The sequence below is a fragment of the Palaemon carinicauda genome, chromosome 36 (assembly GCF_036898095.1).
Source record: "Palaemon carinicauda isolate YSFRI2023 chromosome 36, ASM3689809v2, whole genome shotgun sequence".
Lineage (NCBI taxonomy): Eukaryota > Metazoa > Arthropoda > Malacostraca > Decapoda > Palaemonidae > Palaemon > Palaemon carinicauda.
In genome coordinates, this window is record NC_090760.1 from 13,337,484 (window position 1) to 13,357,924 (window position 20,441).

Genomic DNA, 20,441 nt, shown 5'->3' on the forward strand with positions numbered 1-20,441 from the left:
TCAAAAAACACTTAAATTTCTTCTGGGACCTATTGAACATTGTTTACCTGAATTGAGTTTGTCAATACCATTGCATTTAATTAATATTTCAATTTTTTATTTTTTGTGGCAGATAATTTTAAACCATTGGTTTATAATGTTCTTGTCCTGGTTTCTATGATATAGTCTTGAATAATGACAATTCTTCACTATATTTAACTATAGTCAATTCTTTTTAATGAGGCAGATTTGCACCGACTCGCAGGTGTTCCCTTTTAGCTCGGAAAAGTTTCCTGATCGCTGATTGGTTGGACAAGATCATTCTAACCAATCAGATAGCAGGAAACTTTTTCCGAGCTAAAAGGGCTCCACTGCGAGTCAGTGCAAATGCGCCTCATTAAAAAAAAAAAACAATTAGTGTAGTATCTTCATGATTTATTGATTGATTTTATGGTATACTGAAGAATATTGCGATCTATTTTTGCCTTATTATCAATAATTTTTCATTGTTGTGATAGGTAATCTTTATTATCACACTATTCTATAGTTATTATTTGGTTACACACACACACACACACACACATATATATATATATATATATATATATATATATATATATATATATTTATATATATATATATATATATATATTTATATATATATATATATATATATATATATATATATATATGCAGTATATATATGTCTATATATATGTGTGTATATATATATATATTATATATATATATATATATATATATATATATATAATATATATATATATATATATATATATATGTATATATATATATATATATACATATATATACTTATGATGGTCACTAAACAGTCTTAATCAAATATACTTAATTATACTTACCGTAATTGCAATTACCAGAAGACTGAATGCATTAATTTTTTATATATCCCCAAGTGACTTATTTTTTCATTGCATATTATTATAGATTTCGTTGTCTTTTTTGTTATTTTAGTATACATTGAGTTCTTTGATCTGTTAGAGAAAATAAGTAGATATCTTCATATTACTATTTTCCTCTTTATTCACTATAGTGAGATTATTTTTTTTATTACAATCAAGGAAAATATTAATTATCAGTAAGCAGATTTATTTTTTGTTTTCATTGTTGTATATCTTATGTCTGTTTGATGTAATTTATTATAATTGGTAATAATCAGATTATTGTTGAAATTTATGTTCTGTCCCAAACAATTATCATATGCATGTACTTTCTTATTTTTCACTCGTGTGGTATTTCAGATTTAATTTCACTCATCTTGTATTTTGTATTAGATTTGATTTTACTTATATTGTATTTTAGAATTAAGACATGATATTGAAATACCACATCATGATATACCATCTATAACAAAGGACGACTCATTTCACTGTTTACATTCCAGTAATGTTTCAATGTACTCACTTTCACGTATCTCTTTGCTAAGGATGCCCCGTTTGTTTATTTACATCCCAGCATTGTTACTTCTTCTTTTCTCATGTCATAGGACACGAGGTCCCCATGCAACGTTAGACCTTCTCAGATTCTAATGCGAGATAGAGGGGTGAGTGGTGACGTATGGCATCTACGAGTAAATTGGTTGCATGTGGTTATTTTCTTGTTCGATTTTTTTACACCTTTTACTTCCCTTATGTTTCATGCAGTTTGGAAGATGTTATCATATTATGTTCTCTGACTGTCCTGAGGTTGTTTGAAATATGTAATGTTTTTGGGCAAGTGTTTTGTTTGGACGTAGCTAGATGTAATGTTTTTGGAAACGTAGATAGAACTTGAATATGGTATAAAAGATCAAACTCAAATAAGTTTTATAAATCAAAATTCAAATAGGTTTATGAATTAGAAATTTCAAAAGGAGATGGATGAAAATTGTCTAATTTTCAAATGAATAATCAAATAATTGTTTTAATTGCATCAGGCATGGTTCAGGATTTAAAAGAATTAGGAGGATGCCTTTAATAGAAGGCATTAGAAAGACCAATGGAGAGGGTGCATCGGGCAATCGACCCCTTAATGCAGGAATCAGATAATTGTATCAAGTAAAAAAAGGTATTAAGTTTTTTGAGATTTTTTTGAGATACATATTTTAGCTATCATCCAAAAATCTTAACTTGCCGGAATCATTTCATATTTTGAAAACCCTTTTATTTTTATTTTATACTTGCCACTTTTCTTAGCATGTTTTGCATCGTCCGTTTTTATTGAAGAATTTCTCGAATGTCGTAGTTCTTGAATATTTAGGTTGTTATATCTTGTTATTTTCTCTCTGAAGATTCTGATGTGTATTGAATTTTCCTCTTTCCCCCAATGCCTAATTTATTCAGAGATTTCTCCGATTGCAAAGCGATGTTTTTCTCGAAAGGTCAAAGAGAGAGAGAGAGAGAGAGAGAGAGAGAGAGAGGAGAGAGAGAGAGAGAGAGAGAGAGAGAGAGAGAGAGAGAGAGTACAAACAGGATGCCTTATAACTTTCGAGAAATACATAACTACCTGTAATCAGATTAAGCTTACCTGTACTTAACGATTTCTCCTTTCTAATCTAAGCGAAATAGTAAATCTATTATGTAAACTGTATAAAGATTATTCTAATCACATTATATTCTGCATTAGTGAGGAGGAGACATTTAGTTCATAGGTATATTAACTGAAACAAAACCTCGTCAAAGAAACCAATTCCTAAATGTTCCAATTTTTTCAACTAATCATGAATAGTTTTTTCCAAGAATCATCTTTTATATATAACTATAGTCGCCGCAAAAAGTCTGGGCGAAGTAAGCCCCTCCCCTGATGACGTAATAGCCAGTTATGTTGTGTCCAACGTGATTGGCTTTGACGTCATCAGGGGGTGGAGCTTATTTCGTCCGGAATGTTTGCAGCAACCATTTATTGTTAGAAAACCAATATATTTCTTAGGTTTCAGGTCCTTGACCTCTGACCTCGTCGTGAAATGTCATCATTGCGTCTATCATTTCATAAATACATTTAGCCATTCATTCATCCAGGTTGGTTGAGATCCAGCGGTGTTCGTGTCAACAGTGCCTTAACGTCAAAACAAAATACCACCTATTCATTTATACTTCTGTTTATTCATTCTTTCTTTCATTTATTCATTCATTCATCCCTCCATTCACTTCGTTATTCACCCATTCATCTATTCTCCCATTCATTCATTCTTTCATTTATTTATTCATTCATCCATTCTTACATTTTTTTATTCATCCATCCATTCTCTTATTCGTTAATTCATTTCACCCATTCAATCGTTCATTCATTCTTTAATTTTCTATCCATTCATTTATTTGTGCATTTCATCCATTCATTAATTTTTTCTTTCATTCTCCCATCCATACATTTAGTTGCTCATTTAATCCATCCATTTATTTATTCGTTCATTCTCCCATCCATACACTTAGTTGTTCATTTCATTCATCCATTCATTTATTCGTTCATTCTCCCATCCACACATTTAGTTGTTCATTTAAATAATCCATTCATTTATTCTGTCGTTGTTCATTTAATCCATCCATTCATTTATTCTTTCAATTTCATTGCCATACTTTTAATTGTTCATTTCATCCATCCATTCATTTATTTGTTCATTCATACATCCATTCATCTATTCGTTCATTCTCCAATCCATACATTTTTTGTTCATTTTATCCATCCATTCACTTATTTGTTCATTTATTTATCCATTAATTTATTCTTTTTTTTTCTCCTATCCATACTTTTAATTGTTCATTTCATCCAGCCATTCATTTATTAATTAATTCATTCATCCAATAATTTATTCTTTATTTCTCCAATCCATGTATTTTTTGTTCATTTCATCCATCTATTTATTCCTTCATTCATTTATCCATCAATTTATTCTTTCTTTCTCCCATCCCTACATTTAGTTGTTCATTTCATTCATCCATTCATCTATTTATTCATCCATCCATTTATTCATTCATTCATTCATTCATTTATTCCTTCATCCATCCATACATTTATTTATTCATCCATTCATTTATTTATTCAACCATTCATTTATTCTTTCAACCAATCATTTATTCATTCACCTATCCATTTATTCATCCATCCATACATTTATTTATTCATCCATTCATTTATTTATTCAACCATTCATTTATTCTTTCAACCAATCATTTATTCATTCACCTATCCATTTATTCATTCATACATTCATTTAATAATGCATCCATCCATTTATTCATTCATTCATCTATCCATTTATCAGTCATCCATTCATTTATTCATTCATCTGTTCATTCAATTATTCATTCATCCATCCATTTATTTATTCATTCATCCACCCATTTATTCATTCATCCATCCATTTATTTATTCATGCATTCATTCATCTACCTATTTATTCATTCATCCATTCATTTATTCATTCATCCATCTATTTATTCATTAATTCCTTTATTCATTCATCCATCCATCCATCCATCAATCCATTCATTCATTCATTCATTCATTCATTCATCCATCCATCCATCCATCCATCCATCCATCCATCCATTTATTCATTCATCCATCCATTTATTCATTCATCCATCCATCCATCCATCCATTTATTCATTCATCCATCCATTTATTCATTCATCTATTTATTCATTCATTCATTCCTTTATTCATCCATCCATCCATCCATCCATTCAGTTATTCATTCATCCATCCATCCATTTATTCATTCATCCATCCATTTATTCGTTCTGCTTTGCCGAAGGAGTCAATCAATGTTATGGACTTTTCCAAAATACAAATATTCCATTACCTTATCTTTAGGTAACTCAATAATTATAAAAGATCTTTATTTGTAGGGTCGAGCTAAAGTTGGCCTAAATTGCAGACCTTTTATATGGAGGAAAAGTTCTGTGACGATTAATAGTATTTTAATAACTAATATTTCTAGTTCATCTACTTTTACAAGAGCCTTTTAAATAACTGAAATGTTCTTCATCGTAAATAATTCCCTTTTCGTATTTTTAAACTTATTTTTAACTCGACAATTATCAGATTAACAATTAATCGATGATTTTTTTTTCTCAAGATTATTTTTATATAATATTTCAATTTAATATGATTTATAAATATGCATATTTTTCAAAGGTATTTTTTGCCTTGCTGTATAATTCCTAATCGTATGATTTTTGCAATTTCCTAATTCTACCCCCCCCCCCCCCCTCGAGCCCCATCTCTGCATTGTATGCAAATCTAATATTAACAAATAAGTTCTTCATTGACCATTTACATAACAGCATATTTCAGTGATTAATTATTTAATTGTATTTATGATTTTTTTTTTTCATTGAAATTGCATCTTTGATGTTTCCTGCATGGTGTTGGTGCCGAAGACCTATTTTATAAGTGATATTTTTAAATTCATCTTTTATATATGGAATATTTTTCTAATGATCTTTATTTTTCATATTTGAATGCAATAAAACCTCTTATTATTTGTTCCTGTCTTCTTGGAGATCTCGATATATTTGGATTAAAATTATTTTCTTTTTATAGAATATTACCTTCTCAATTTATTTTTTATTTATACCTTTTAACCTTTTACCCCCAAGGTAAGGTTAAATTTCGAGCACATTTTGCTATATATTCTTTTGAAATTGCTCTAACAGTCTTAATTTTTGTCATAGAGAGGTCAGGTTGGTCTCATTCTTTTGGAAAATGCCTGAAGTTTCTCATAAAGTTATCAAAATATGCAAAAACATGTAAATAACAGTGTTTTGCAAGAACGTACCGGTACGTCCTTTGGGGGCGAAAGGTTTAAACTTGTGAACAGCAGCCTAGCTTACAATTCTGGATTGGAATTGAATTCTCAGATGTAATTTGTATGTTTTTTTACCATATTTTTCTCTTGGATTTAACACACTCACTCTTACATTCCAACCATTTTTTTGATACAGAATTCCTCCCTACAGTGTTCTACAGTAATTCCAAAGCAGTATTTTCAGTAATATATATTTTTCTAATTCTGACATCATGCTCTAAACGACCTATCGATATTCCACCAATGTGCTATCAATAACATTCCTTTGTTATTCCAGAACTTTTTTTCAATAACACATATTGTTAATGAACAAAAGTATTTCCAAACATTTGCTGTAACTCATGTTGTTATTACACGAAAGTACTTTGTAATGACATCAATTGTTATTACAGATGAACACCTTGAATGACACATATTTAGTCCACAGAAGTACTTCTAAAACACCTCTTGTTATTCCATTACAACATATACAATAACTCATATCGTTATTAAAACAAAGTACTTTCAATAATACCCCATTGTTATTCCATTAAAGCATCTTCAATAACAACTATTGTTTTCCAGCAAAATATTTCCATGCTCCCCTTTTGTTATTACACTAAAATACTATGAATACTTGCAATAACAGCAAAGCATTTCGAAGAACATTCCTTGTTATTCCAACAACACCCGTTGTTATAGTAGCAATATATGATGTTATTTCTATTGAACTACCTACAACAATAATCTTATTAAAGTATATCCAGAATTTATCATCCCTTGTACAGTTGGACACAGTAATTTCTGGTACACCTCTCTCTGAAGAGTACCCAATTTAAACAAGTTATCATTTCCCTTCAAATACTTCCAACAATACTCCCATTACTGTACTTCCCGAATTTATTGTCCCATGTACAGTTGGACACAGGAATAACTGATAACCTCGCTCTGAAGAGCACCCAGTCACACATTTACGGCGTGCGGATTTCCTGCGTTAAGCCCCGCCCACTATCTACGATCTCTTTTTATGCTATCTGTTTGGTTACTCGATACAGTTCTTCGGGGGCGAGGTAGTGCCAGGAACTCCTTTATCCAGCTGTACTATCCTGTTAATCTTTAAAAAAATTTCTCTTATGTTTCCGATTTCCTGCGTTTAGCCCCGCCCACTATCTGTGATCCCTTCCTATGCTATCTGTTTGATTACTCGACACAGTTCTTCGGGGCGAGGTGGTGCCATGGTCTCTTGTATCCAACTGTACTATCCTGTTAATCTTTAAACAATTTTCTCTTATGTTTCCGATTTCCTGCGTTTAGCCCCGCCCACTATCTACGATCTCCTTTTATGCTATCTGTTTGGTTACTGGACACAGTTCTTCGGGGAGAGGTGGTGCCAGGGATTCCTGTATCCAGCTGTACTTTCCTTTTAACGTTTAAACAAATTTTAATCTTATTTTTCCAACGTAAAGATTCTCCAGATTAAATATTATCAATCGTCTTCCTTAATTCCTTCTTTATCTTTCTTATCTTCTTCTTCACCCGATGCCACAACAGGACCCCTTTTTATGCTATCTGTTTGGTTACTCGATGCAGTTCTTCGGGGCGAGGTGGTGCCAAGGATTCCTGTATCCAACTGTACTTCCCTGCTAATGTTTAGACAAATTTTTCTCTTATTTTTCCGACGGAAAGATTCGCCCAATTATTTATGAAGCTTCATTTGTGGTGGATAATGTGGGAGGGTGGGCTGTGACACCCTAGCAGTACCAGCTGAACTCGGTTGAGTCCCTTGTTAGGCTGGGAGGAACGTAGAGAGTAGAGGTCCCCTTTTTGTTTTTGTTTCTTTGTTGATGTCGGCTACCCCCCAAAATTGGGGGAAGTGCCTTGGTATATGTATGTATATATTATCAATCCTCTTAATTTCTTCTTCTCTATCTTCCTTATCTTCTTCTTCACCCGATGCCACAACAGGACCCCTTTTTATGCTATCTGTTTGGTTACTCGATACAGTTCTTCGGTGTGAGGTTGGCCCATGGACTCCTGTATCCAACTGTACTTTGCTGTTAATATTTAAAAAAAAAAGATTATTCTTATTTTTCCGACGGAAAGATTCACCCTATTAAATAATATTAATCGTCTTCCTTAATTCCTTCTTTATCTTTCTTATCTTCTTCACCCGATGCCACAACAGGACCCCCGATCCCCTACCTTATCTCGATCTCCGTCTTGCATATTCTCGCCAAAGGTCAGTTTTATTGTTTATAGTAGAAGGTGCAACAGTGATTATTTTTGTGATGTAGGCTTATTTTGTAGGCTTAATTAATGGCGCTTTTTAAATTCTTAGGCTTTTTAGATAGGACTTATAATTCCGCATTAACAGAGCCCTAATATTTATTTTCGCTTCTTTAGAACGTGGTGGAAAATGTTTCTCATTTCAACAGTTGTTTTTGTATGTTTATATATGCATATGGTTATTTATATAAATACTTATGGTTATGTGTTTATATATATATATATATATATATATATATATATATATATATATATATATATATATATATATATATATATATATATATATATATACAGGCAATGTATGTATACGTGTATATGCTATGTATGTACGTGCTATATATATATACATATATATATATATATATATATATACATATATAAATACATATATACTGTATCTACAGTAAATTCCCTAAATTTACACATCCAGACATTCATACATTCATACATATCAAGTACACATTCTTAACAGGTTATATTTACATTTTCATAATATTTAAGAAATACGTTTCTGTGCGTATATACGCAATGCAAACACTTAACACAAATTGCATACAGAGCGTTGATAGAATATGTTTGTACTTGTTGGACAGATATGAGAAACAATTTTTCTACCCCGAGCAAAATCACTATAGTCAATTTTTTCTAGTGAGGAAGATTTGCACAGACTGGCAAGGGTGCCGTTTTAGCTCGAAAAAGTTTCCTGATCGCTGATTGGTTGGGCAAGATGATTCTAACCAATCAGATATTAGGAAACTTTTTCCGAGCTAAAAGGGCACCCCTGCGAGTCGGTGCAAATGCGCCTCATTAGAAAAAATTGAGTATGGTTCCAAGAGCACCCAAATGAATTAATAAGTTTACAAACACAAGTAGATGAATAGATATCTCCAGCCTGACTTGAGATTGAGCGTGGAAGCCTTTTCATCGAAGTAAATATTTATCAGTGAATAGAAATAAGTGATGTTTATGGTTAAATACTGATTGTGAAGATGTATGTGGAATTGGAAAGAAGGTAAGAATGGAAATTTGTTTAAGGTTAAATTATGTTGGGAAAATTAAAAATTTTCTGGAGAGTAACTAGAATTTGAAAGAGATTGTAGGTAATATATCAGCAAAAAATTATCCTCTTTCCTCTAGAATAGCTCGATTTAAAAACATACTAGAATATATATACTGTATATATATATATATATATATATAATATATATATATATATATATACACATATATATGTATATATATATGTACTGCATGCATATATATATATATATATAATTCTATTATGTTTATTAAGAAAACGACGTCATGTAATGTAATTTCAATATAATGAAAGATTACATATAAACAAAAAACAAGAGTTAAATCTCCTATTTAAAAAGCTTTCACGAGCAATTCTCTTAAGTCAAGATAAGAATGGCTTCTGACCACTCACTCACTGCACCAGCCAGCTACCCACAAAGACACTAACACTGAGAGGCCGTTGGGGAAGGCAGTGGCTCAAAGCCGTTATTGTTTTGTTTTTTAAACCTGAATAACATTAGGGCTCAATTATTATTATTATTTTTTTACTTTGTATTGGTGGCTCAAGCGTCTATTATTATTATTTTTTATTTATTTTTTTTTTTTTTTTGCGTGTCGTTTAATTACTGTATGTATCGGTGGCTCAAATATTGTTTATTACTGTATTCGCGACTCAAAGCCATTTTTTTTTCGTATATGTCCATTTCTCAATTACCAAGTTTCCGTGTGTGCATCAGTGCCTAAGTTAATTTTCCTCTAAGTACAAGTTTTGTTTCGCCCATTCCTCAGTTTTTAAACCAAACCTAACGAATTTTCCCATCTTTGCATAAAACCAAGAATCAGTTTTCCTTGCACATAAGAGCTTACATGAGCCAGTTCATTAAAGTATATACTGTAGGTCTAATCCAGCTTTTCCAGAATTTATCAGTGTCTGGTTCTAATATCCACTTGCTTTTGTATAAATCCAGAGCCATTTCCTATCTATATATATATCACAAAATATCAAGTTTCTCAAGTTTTCAGGAAGATATTTTTTTTAACATATTTCACCCTATGTCACACCTGAGCCAGTGTTTACAGAGACTAAACACTTTGTTTCTTTAACCAGTATCTGCCTGTGTGTATTACCACAGCGCTATTTTTTTCATACTTTACAGAAATAGATTAAATTACTGTTTTTATGTAACATTTACCATTGCTTAAATCACACGAAAACCTGTGTTTTCCTTCGCAGAAAGACTAAACCAAATTTTCATGAACTTTTATTTTCATTTGCCTCTGTATATATCACACCAGAGGGATTTTCTATATCACAGTAAGTTTTGAAATTTTTCAACCAATGTACCCCTTGTAGCCTATATATCACATGAGAGCCACACATATTCCACATTAAGACCAGATCCAATTTCCCATCGTATATATTACAATAGATTCGCGTTTTATAATTTACTAAAAGATCCTAGAGCCATATTTTAGTTTAATAAATCAGTTTGACACTAGAGCAGCCTTGTATGCTCTACAGAAGTTAAGAGCCACTGTAATTTTTTTGCCACATTATATTCCACTTTTTTTTTTAACCAATTTCCTATCGTATATATTACAATAGATTAACTTTTTATACGTTATTGAAAGATACTAGAGCCATTTAGACACTAGAGCCTCTTCTTGGCACCCTTGACTCCTCTAGACTAAGGCAAGGCTACCTTAGTCTTGCTGCGTCTAGGGCTGTCAATAGAAAAGCTCCAGGACAGTCTCCTTTATATACCCTACAGAAGTCAAGAGCCACTGTATTTTCGCCCCATATTATTATTATTATTATTATTATTATTATTATTATTATTATTATCAATTGCTAAGCTACAACCTTAGTTTGAAAAGCAAGAGGCTATAAGCCCAGGGGCTGCAACAATATTATTATTATTATCATTATTATTATTATTATTATTATTATTATTATTATTATTATTATTATTATTATTATTATTATTATTACCAACAAGAGGCCTATGAAGCCACTGCTGCTTCCTCTGCTTGCCTTTTTTTCAATCCACCCAGTCTCATTTTTTTTTTTAGAATTTTTGTCAGTAACCCGCTTTTTCTTTTTCTTCCTGCTTTTTTCTCTGTACAGGGGCAACAATCGCCCAAGTCTCCCATGTCGAGTAGACCTTCGTCCCTCATTAGAATGGTAAGTACTTTGGCTTAGACTTTTTTTTTTATATAATTTAGTTAATTTAGATTGTTTTTTTATTGTTTGCTTTTTCCTTCTAGGATTGTTGTTGGTTTTTGTTCATTTGAAAAGCTATTAATGATTTATTTGTATTGTAGGTTTAAGGATATATGTATATGTATATATATATATATATATATATACAGTATATATATGTGTGTGTGTACGTCTATGTATTTATGGGTTTAAATATGTAATATGTATACATAAGTAAATATATACATTTTGTATTGATTGTATTAAGCACGCTCTATATATATATATATATATATATATATATATATATATATATACATATATATACAAAAATGTATGTATATGATATATAACAAGAATGTGTATGTATGAGTTGGTGATTTTTTCTGGTGTTAAATAGATTGTTTTATCTCTATATGAAGGGTTTTTATTTAGGAAATTTAATGTACAATTATTTCAGTCACAATTTTCCATCTCAGAGTGAGTACAGTTTCATTCGTTTTAACAGTGCTACTTATAATTCTGTTTTTTTTTTTCTCCTTCGTTAATATTGGATCTGTCACTGAGCGTAAGTGTGTGATTGTTTACAATGAAGCGTTTGATACTTTGAAATTGCTATCTTGTTTTCTTGTCACTGAGTGTATGTAATTGTTTACAATGAAGCGTTTGATACTTTGAAATTGCTATCTTGTTTTCCTGTCACTGAGTGTATGTGATTGTTTACAATGAAGCGTTTGATACTTTGAAATTGCTATCTGGTTTTCCTGTCACTGAGTGTATGTAATTGTTTACAATGAAGCGTTTGATACTTTGAAATTGCTATCTTGTTTTCCTGTCACTGAGTGTATGCAATTGTTTACAATGAAGCGTTTGATACTTTGAAATTGCTATCTTGTTTTCCTGTCACTGAGTGTATGTAATTGTTTTCAATGAAGCGTTTGATACTTTGAAATTGCTATCTTGTTTTTCTGTCACCGAGTGTATGTGATTGTTTACAATGAAGCGTTTGATACTTCAAAATTGCTATCTTGTTTTTGAGATACTCTGTACTTCAGCTGTGTACATGGAAAGCAACTTTACAGAATACAGTCTGCCAATCAATCAGTTATATTAATTTTTAGTGGTCTATCTTTCTTCTTTCCCTCTGTTATCCATATATTAAAGGGTCGGTTGCCTGATGCGTCCTCTCCAGTGCCTCTTCTATCAAAGGCATCCTCTTCCACTACACCCCATCTCTCCTTATCATATATTTATTCCTTTGCAAATTATTTGTTCTTTCATCGTTAGTTGTGGAATGATCTTCCTAATCGGGTAGTTGAATCAGTAGAATTTCAAAAGTTCAAAGTTGGAGCAAATGTTATTATGTTGACCAGGCTGACATGAGTCTTTTTATTGTTTATATATGACATATCTGTTTTTGACGTTGTTAATAGTTTATATATGACATGTCTATTTTGACGTTGTTACTGTTTTTAGAATTATTTATTGTTAATTTATTCTCATCATTTATTTATTTCCTTATTTCCTTTCCTCACTGGGCTATGTTTCCCTGTTGGAGCCCTTGGGCTTATAGCATCTTGCTTTTCCAACTAGGGTTGTAGCTTGGCTAGTAATAATGATAATAATAATAATAGTTTTCTATCCTAGATTAGGATTCTATTCCGTAGAAAAATACATTTCAGCCGTGTTGAACTAAAAAGTTAATAGTTATATACTTCTCAAATCGATGATATTAATGACAATAATAATAATAGTTATTCACTGTAGGAAATTTGTTTCCTTATTTATGGCCATCATCCACAAATAACATCCATGGCACAATTGATGGTCAATTAAAATCGTAGAGAGCAATTGGGTTAATAAAATAAGTATATAAGAAGAAAATGTCACTGTTTTTCTTCTAGCCATTCTCCTTTCATCTTGGTTGTCTTACTTTCCCAATGGTGTTTAAGGGGATATTTATGCTCATATTTCAGTCTGGGTGTATTGCACATTTATTGCCCGTTAAACAAATCTCTCTCTCTCTCTCTCTCTCTCTCTCTCTCTCTCTCTCTCTCTCTCTCTCTCTCTCTCTCTCTCACCAAATACCATCCGTACAGTAAATCATTCTCTTGCATTTATATCTGCATATTAATTCCGTAAGAGACAACTCTCTCTCTCTCTCTCTCTCTCTCCTCTCTCTCTCTCTCTCTCTCTCTCTCTCTCTCTCTCTCTCTCTCTCTCTCTCTCTCTCAGAATACCATCCCCATAATAAATTATCCTCTTGCATTTATTTCTGCATATTAATCCTGTAAAAGACAATCTCTCTCTCTCTCTCTCTCTCTCTCTCTCTCTCTCTCTCTCTCTCTCTCTCTCGACGTTGGCACAGCTTGACCATGTTAGGGTATCTATGTCACCTCGTTCGTGAGATGGAAAAAAAAAATAAACACTTAATTCTCCATCACGTGACTATAATTGGAACATCCCTGGTCTGTGTTGATACGGGCAGGGAGCCAATATCTGCTGCTGAGAGAGAGAGAGAGAGAGAGAGAGAGAGAGAGAGTTTTGTCTTTTGCAAGATTAATATACGGACATAAGTGCAAGAGAATAATTTATTGTACGGATGTTATTCAGAGAGAGAGAGAGGTCATTATAAACATGATTTTTTGTCTATTACGTTCTTGAAAGCCAAAAGATAAGGGAGAGAGAGAGAGAGAGAGAGAGAGAGAGAGAGAGAAAGAGAGAGAGAGAGAGAGCATTATATACATGATCTCTTGTCTATTTCTTGAAAACCAAAAGATGATGAGAGAGAGAGAGAGAGAGAGAGAGAGAGAGAGAGGAGAGAGAGAGAGAGAGAGAGAGAGAGAGAGAGGAGAGAGTTTTAAATCACGGTCTTTTAATTTGTTATGGAATGAAATTAGTAAATGTGGGAATTATCTTTTATATCCTTACTGAACATAGATTGTATACATTAATTAGTCATTATTATTATTATTATTATTATTACTAGCCAAGCTACACTCTAGTTGGAAAAGCAAGATGCTATAAGCCCAAGGGCTCCAGTAGGGAAAAATAGCCCAGTGAGGAAAGGAAATAAGGAAATAAATAAATGATGAGAATAAATTAACAATAAATCATTCTAAAATCAGTAACAGCGTCAAAACAGAATTGTCCTATATAAACTATTAACAACGTCAAAAACAGATATGTCATATATAAACTATGAAAAGACTCATGTCATCCTGGTCAACATAAAAACATTTGCTCCAACTTGTAGTTTATATGTTATCATCATCGCCTACGCCTATTGACGCAAAGGGGCCTCGGTTAGATTTCGCCAGTCGTCTCTATCTTGAGCTTTTAAATCAAGACTTCTCCATTCATCATTTACTTCTTATAGTGTAATCAATTAAAAGTAGTTTCATTTATATGATTTAGTTAATTTGATGTTGAATTTTGGGATTTAACTTTTTCATGGAATGCCAGTCTTTGGAAATAACCTTTTTTGACGCATTTTAAATATTCGGTATTAATCAGTGTAAATCTTTAAATGGGAATTGTATGTAGATTTTATACATTGAGAATAAAACTTATTCAATGTTTGTCCGTTTTAGAAAATGATATAAAGTGTTTAAATCTTAAGAAGAAAATGAAACAGTCAGTTTAAATCTGTAGGAGAAATGACAAAAAGAGTTAAATCTTAAGAAGAAAACGATACAGTTTAAATCTTTAGAAGGAAATGATACAAAGAGTTTAAATCTTAAGAAGAAAATGATACAGACTTTAAATCCTAAGAAGAAAAGGATACAAAGTGTGTAAATCTTGAAAAGAAAATTATACGAAGAGTTTAAAACTTAAGAAGAAAATTATACAGTTTAAATCTTAATAAGAAATTCAAATCTTAAAAAGAAAACGGTTCAAAGAGTTTAAATTTTAAGAAGAAAATTATACAAAGAGTTTAAATCTTAAGAAGAAAACGAACTGTAATGTAACTGGAGAAACCATCTTCAACCCTTTTAAATCTTTTGAAGGAAATGCAGTTACAAAGTACACCTTTTGTGATAGTATTTTTTTTCAATATAGTTTAAATCTTGAGAATGAAACGCACTCACAGTTAAAGTCTGGAGAATAACATTCTGTTTAAAGTTTAAATCATTTTAGAATTTCTGAACCACGATTTAAACTTTGTAAACGACCTTTCAGGTTGCTGTGGCCTGATTGGTAGCGTCTCTGCCTGGTGTTTGACAGTCGGGGGTTCGAATCCCGCTCGGACTCGTTAGTGCCATTAGTGTCTGCAACCTTACCATCCTTGTGCGCTAAGGTTGGGGGGTTGGGGGGAGCCTATAGGTCTATCTGCTGAGTTATCAGTAGCCACTGCCTGGCCCTCCCTGGTCCTAGCTTGGGTGGAGAGGAGGCTTGGGCGTTGATCATATAATATATTTATGGCCAGTCTCTAGGGCATTGTCCTGCTTGCTAGGGCAATGTCACTGTCCCTTGCCTCTGCCATTCATGAGCGACCTTTAAACCTTTAAACCTTTAGAAAAATACCCATTTAACGAATTTAAATCTTCGGGACGAAATCTCCGCTATTAGATAAAGAAGAAGTGTCTGGCTATATTTCTTTCCGATCACGCTGAACGGCATTGCTTGAGTTATAACTGTCGGGTCTCTCACCGTAACTTGTGTAGGGGGAGAGTAGTCATATGCTAGTGAGAGGGAGTACCCCGTTATTATTATTATTATTATTATTATTATTATCATTAAAAGCTAAGCTACAACCCCAGTTGGAAAAGCAAGATGCTACAAGCCCAAGGGCTCCAACTGGGAAAAATAGCCCAGTGAGGAAAGGAAATAAGGAAATAGATAAGCTACAAGAGAAGTAATGAATAATCAAAATAAAATATTTTAAGAACAGTAGCAACATTAAATTAGATATCGATAGGTACAGTCGTAAACCATAACTGCCTTGTTGTAGTGAGGAACGGGGGAGGGGGTGGGAAGGCTTGAATCTGTGTCCATATGTATCTAAATATTTAACCGTCATTTTTGACGGGTGACGTATACTATAGTCAATTTCTTTTACCGATGCAGATTTGCACCGACTTGCAGCGGTGCCCTTTCAGCTCGGAAAAGTTTCCTGATCGCTGATTGGTTGGACAAGATAATTCTAACCAATCAGCGATCAGGAAACTTTTCCGAGCTAAAAGGGCACCGCTGCGAGTCGATGCAAATCTGCCTCGCTTAAAGAAATGGACTATAGTATATGACTACTCTCCTCCTACACAAGTTACAGTGAGAGACCGAACAGATATAACTCGCGCAATGCCGTTCAGCGTGATCGGAAAGAAATATTGCCAGACTCTTGTTCTTTATCTAATAGCGGAGATTTCGTCCCGAAGATTTAAATTCGTTAAATGGGTAGTTTTCTAAAGAGCTTAAAAGTTCGTTTTCAGAATTCTAAAATGATTTAAACTTTAAACTGAGTTTTATCCTCAAGATATAGATTATAAATTATATAGGTCTCAACCCCAATTTGAATCATTGTAAATGACAGAGACGTAATGGTAAACAGATTGATCAGGAAGAATCAACTGTAAGGGTATAGCGATGCCCTTCGGGTATCCAGTGAGTCGAGTGGGGGCAGGTTTCAATTTTCGCTTGGCACCACGTGACTCATGACGTCACGGAACTGCGACCTAGCTTTACCCATCGAGTGCCAACTCCACTTGCTAAGGACAGGCTTGAGAGAGAGAGAGAGAGAGAGAGAGAGAGAGGGGGGGGAAATATCTCAATTATACTGTAGTTGGGTAGTTTTTTCTTTTCAAGCGTTCGTGGGGGTTGAGAGAGAGAGAGAGAGAGAGAGAGAGAGAGAGAGGCAAATATCTCAATTATACCGTGTTGGGTAGTTTTTCTTTGTTTGTTTTCAGGCGTTCATGGCGTTTGAGAGAGAGAGAGAGAGAGAGAGAGAGAGAGAGAGGCAAATATCTCAATTATACTGTAGTTGGATAGTTTTTTGTTTTCAAGCGTTCATGGGGTTTGGGAGAGAGAGAGAGAGAGAGAGAGAGAGAGAGAGGCTAATGAGAGAGAGAGAGAGAGAGAGAGAGAGAGAGAGAGGCTAATATCATAACTATACCGTAGTTAGGTAGTTCTTTGTTTTCAAGCGTTCGTGGGGGTTGAGAGAGAGAGAGAGAGAGAGAGAGAGAGGGGGGCAAATATCTCGATTATGCCGTAGTTGGGTAGTTTTTCTTTGTTTTCAGGCGTTCATGGGATGTGTGTGTGTGAGAGAGAGAGAGAGAGAGAGAGAGAGAGAGATCAATTATACCGTAGCCAGATCATTTTTCGTATCCAAATATTAATCTGTAGAGAGAGAGAGAGAGAGAGAGAGAGAGAGATCAATTATACCGTAGCCAGATAATTTTTCATTTCCAAATATTAATCTGTTGAGAGAGAGAGAGAGAGAGAGAGAGAGAGAGATCAATTATACCGTACCCAGGTAATTTTTCGTTTCCAAATATTAATCTGTTTATCTTGCTTGGGTAACTCCTTTGACACAAATAAATCACACACACACACACACACCACAAGGTTCGTCGCCAATTTGATACTTGAACATCTGAGGCTTGGATGAGCCCTCGTGTAGAAAACTTCCATGACATTAGTCCCCTTCATTCATCTACTATAGTCAATTCTTTTTAGTGAGGCAGATTTGCACCAACTCGCAGGGGTGCCCTTTTAGCTCGGAAAAGTTTCTTGATCGCTGATTAGTTGGACAAGATAATTCTAACCAATCAGAGAGCAGGAAACTCTCCCGAGCTAAAAGGGCACCGCTGCGAGTCTGTGCAAATGCGCCTCATTGAAAAAATTGAGTTTAGAATGCTCATCAGTAGTTCCTTGAAACCATCAAGGAAATCTCTTGGCCACATCTTTTCAATTACGCATCTCCAGTTCTTACTCGATCACCTTTTTGTCTTTCTTCCATTATTATCATTATTGTTATTACTTGCTAAGATATAGCCCTAGTTGGAAAAGCAAGATGCTATAAGCTCAGGGGCTCCAACAGGGGAAATAGCCCAGTGAGGAAAGGAAACAAGGAAAAATAAAATTTAGAAGAAGAGTAACAACATTAAAATAAATATTTCCTATATAAAGTATAAAAACTTTGACAAAACAAGAGGTTATTATTGTTATTACTTGCTAAGCTACAACCCTAGTTAGAAAAGCTAGATGCTATAAGCCCAGGGGCTCCAACAGGGAAAATAGCCCAGTGAGGAAAGGAAACCAGGAAAGATAAATTTTTTAAGAAGAGTAACAACATTAAAATAAATATAAACTATAAAAACTAGCAAAACAAGAGGAAGAGAAACAAGACAGAACAGCGTGCCCTAAATAGCTAGCCCTAGTGTACCCTCAAGCAGGAAACTCTAATCCAAGACAGTGGAAGACCATGGTACAGAGGCTATAGCACTACCCAAGACTAGAGAACAATGGTTTGATTACGGAGTGTTCTTCTCCTAAAAGAGCTGCTGATCATAGCTAAAGAGTCTTTTCTACCCATACCAAGGGGAAAGTAGCCACTGAACAATTACAGTGCAGTAAGTTAACCCCTTGAGTGAAGAAGAATTGTTAATATTCAGTTAATGATATTTTTCACTTTGATTATTCAGCCGTCAGTATAGTGCTAGATATCTTATTTATTATTAGTGATTACAGCATAGCTTTGTCTTTTGTTATTTAGTAAGGCAGGAAAATAGTTCAAGTAGGTTCCTATGCATTATTAAATCTTGGATAGCGATCTGGAATGATAAGAAGATATATATAATAGTATTTATGAATAATTCTATAATAAAAATGGTAATTTATATACAATTTCATAGTGTTTGTAAATACGTAAAGAATGACAAGTAACAAAAAAAAAAAAAAAAAAAAAAAACTTTAATGAATTTATAATTAATTAGTGACCTTATAAATTTCTATGATTCTAGTCATGAATTAAATTTGAAATGCTGTGAATCTTTAATTGTACATTTGCAGTAATTGAATATCAGATGATTATTGATGTATATTTTTTATTAACGATGACAAGATAATGAGACAATTAGTAGTCATTTTTATTCAGAAAATAAGGGTAAAAATATAATAATATTATAGATGTTATAGTTTCATTTCATTATTGTTTAATAGTAAACGGTCCGCTAATGGTACGAACTTATTTTCGGATAATTTATGCGTAATTTATTTGATAAATTTTTACGTGTATTGTTCCTTTTAGTAAATATTTAAATGATAAAAATTTTCCTCTAACTATCCGCTGATAAAAACCAAACATTTATTTATTTCCTCATTTCCTTTCCTCGCTGGGCTAATTTTCCCTGTTCAAAAGTTCAAAGTTGGAGCAAATGTTTTAATGTTGACCAGGCTGACATTCATTTTATAGGTTTATATATGACATATCTGTTTTTGACGTTGTTAATAGTTTATATAGGACATATCTGTTTTGACGTTGTTACTGTTTCAGAATGAATTATTGTTAACTTGTTCTCATCATTTATTTATTTCCTTGTTTCCTTTCCTCACTGGGCTATTTTTCCGTATTGGAACCCTTGGGTTTATAGCATCTGGCTTTTCCAACTAGGACTGTAGATTGGATAATAATAATAATAATAATAATAATAATAATAATAATAATAATAATAATAATAATAATAATAATAATAATTTGAAAATTTTTGGTATAATTGAAAAGTTATCGTAGTAACTCCCCCCAAAAAGGTACCAAAATAGTTTTATGATAATCAAGGAATGATTTACTATCATTACTATCAAAGGTAAAGCTAAAAACACCATGCTTTTAACCCATCAGAAAAGTAAACATCTCATTCATAAAAATTTCCCATAAAGGGAAATTTAGTGTCGGTTTCCTTTGATCCTCGAGATGAAATGCAGGAAGCTTTTAACCGTGATGGAGTCATCTCTCAAGTTAGAGTGTTATTTCTAGCTGGTTTTAGAGGGCCAATTTGGGAAGAGACATTTGGTGGTCTTTATTTTTATATTATTGAATAGATGCTTTTGTTCGTGCTTGGTTTAATTTGCGTTATTCCATACAGACACACACACACACACACACATATATATATATATATATATATATGTATATATATATGTGTG

General features: G+C 32.9%; 1 protein-coding gene across 1 annotated transcript in view; it reads left to right on the plus strand.

Annotated features, from left to right (window-relative positions):
- The window catches only part of LOC137628487 (uncharacterized), a 131,308-nt gene that overhangs the window by 49,920 nt on the left and 60,947 nt on the right, over positions 1–20,441 (plus strand). The window contains exons 10-11 of the mRNA XM_068359642.1: positions 11,223–11,279; positions 11,720–11,777. Coding sequence (XP_068215743.1) covers positions 11,223–11,279; positions 11,720–11,777 — 115 coding nt within the window. The remainder of the gene's footprint in view (positions 1–11,222; positions 11,280–11,719; positions 11,778–20,441) is intronic.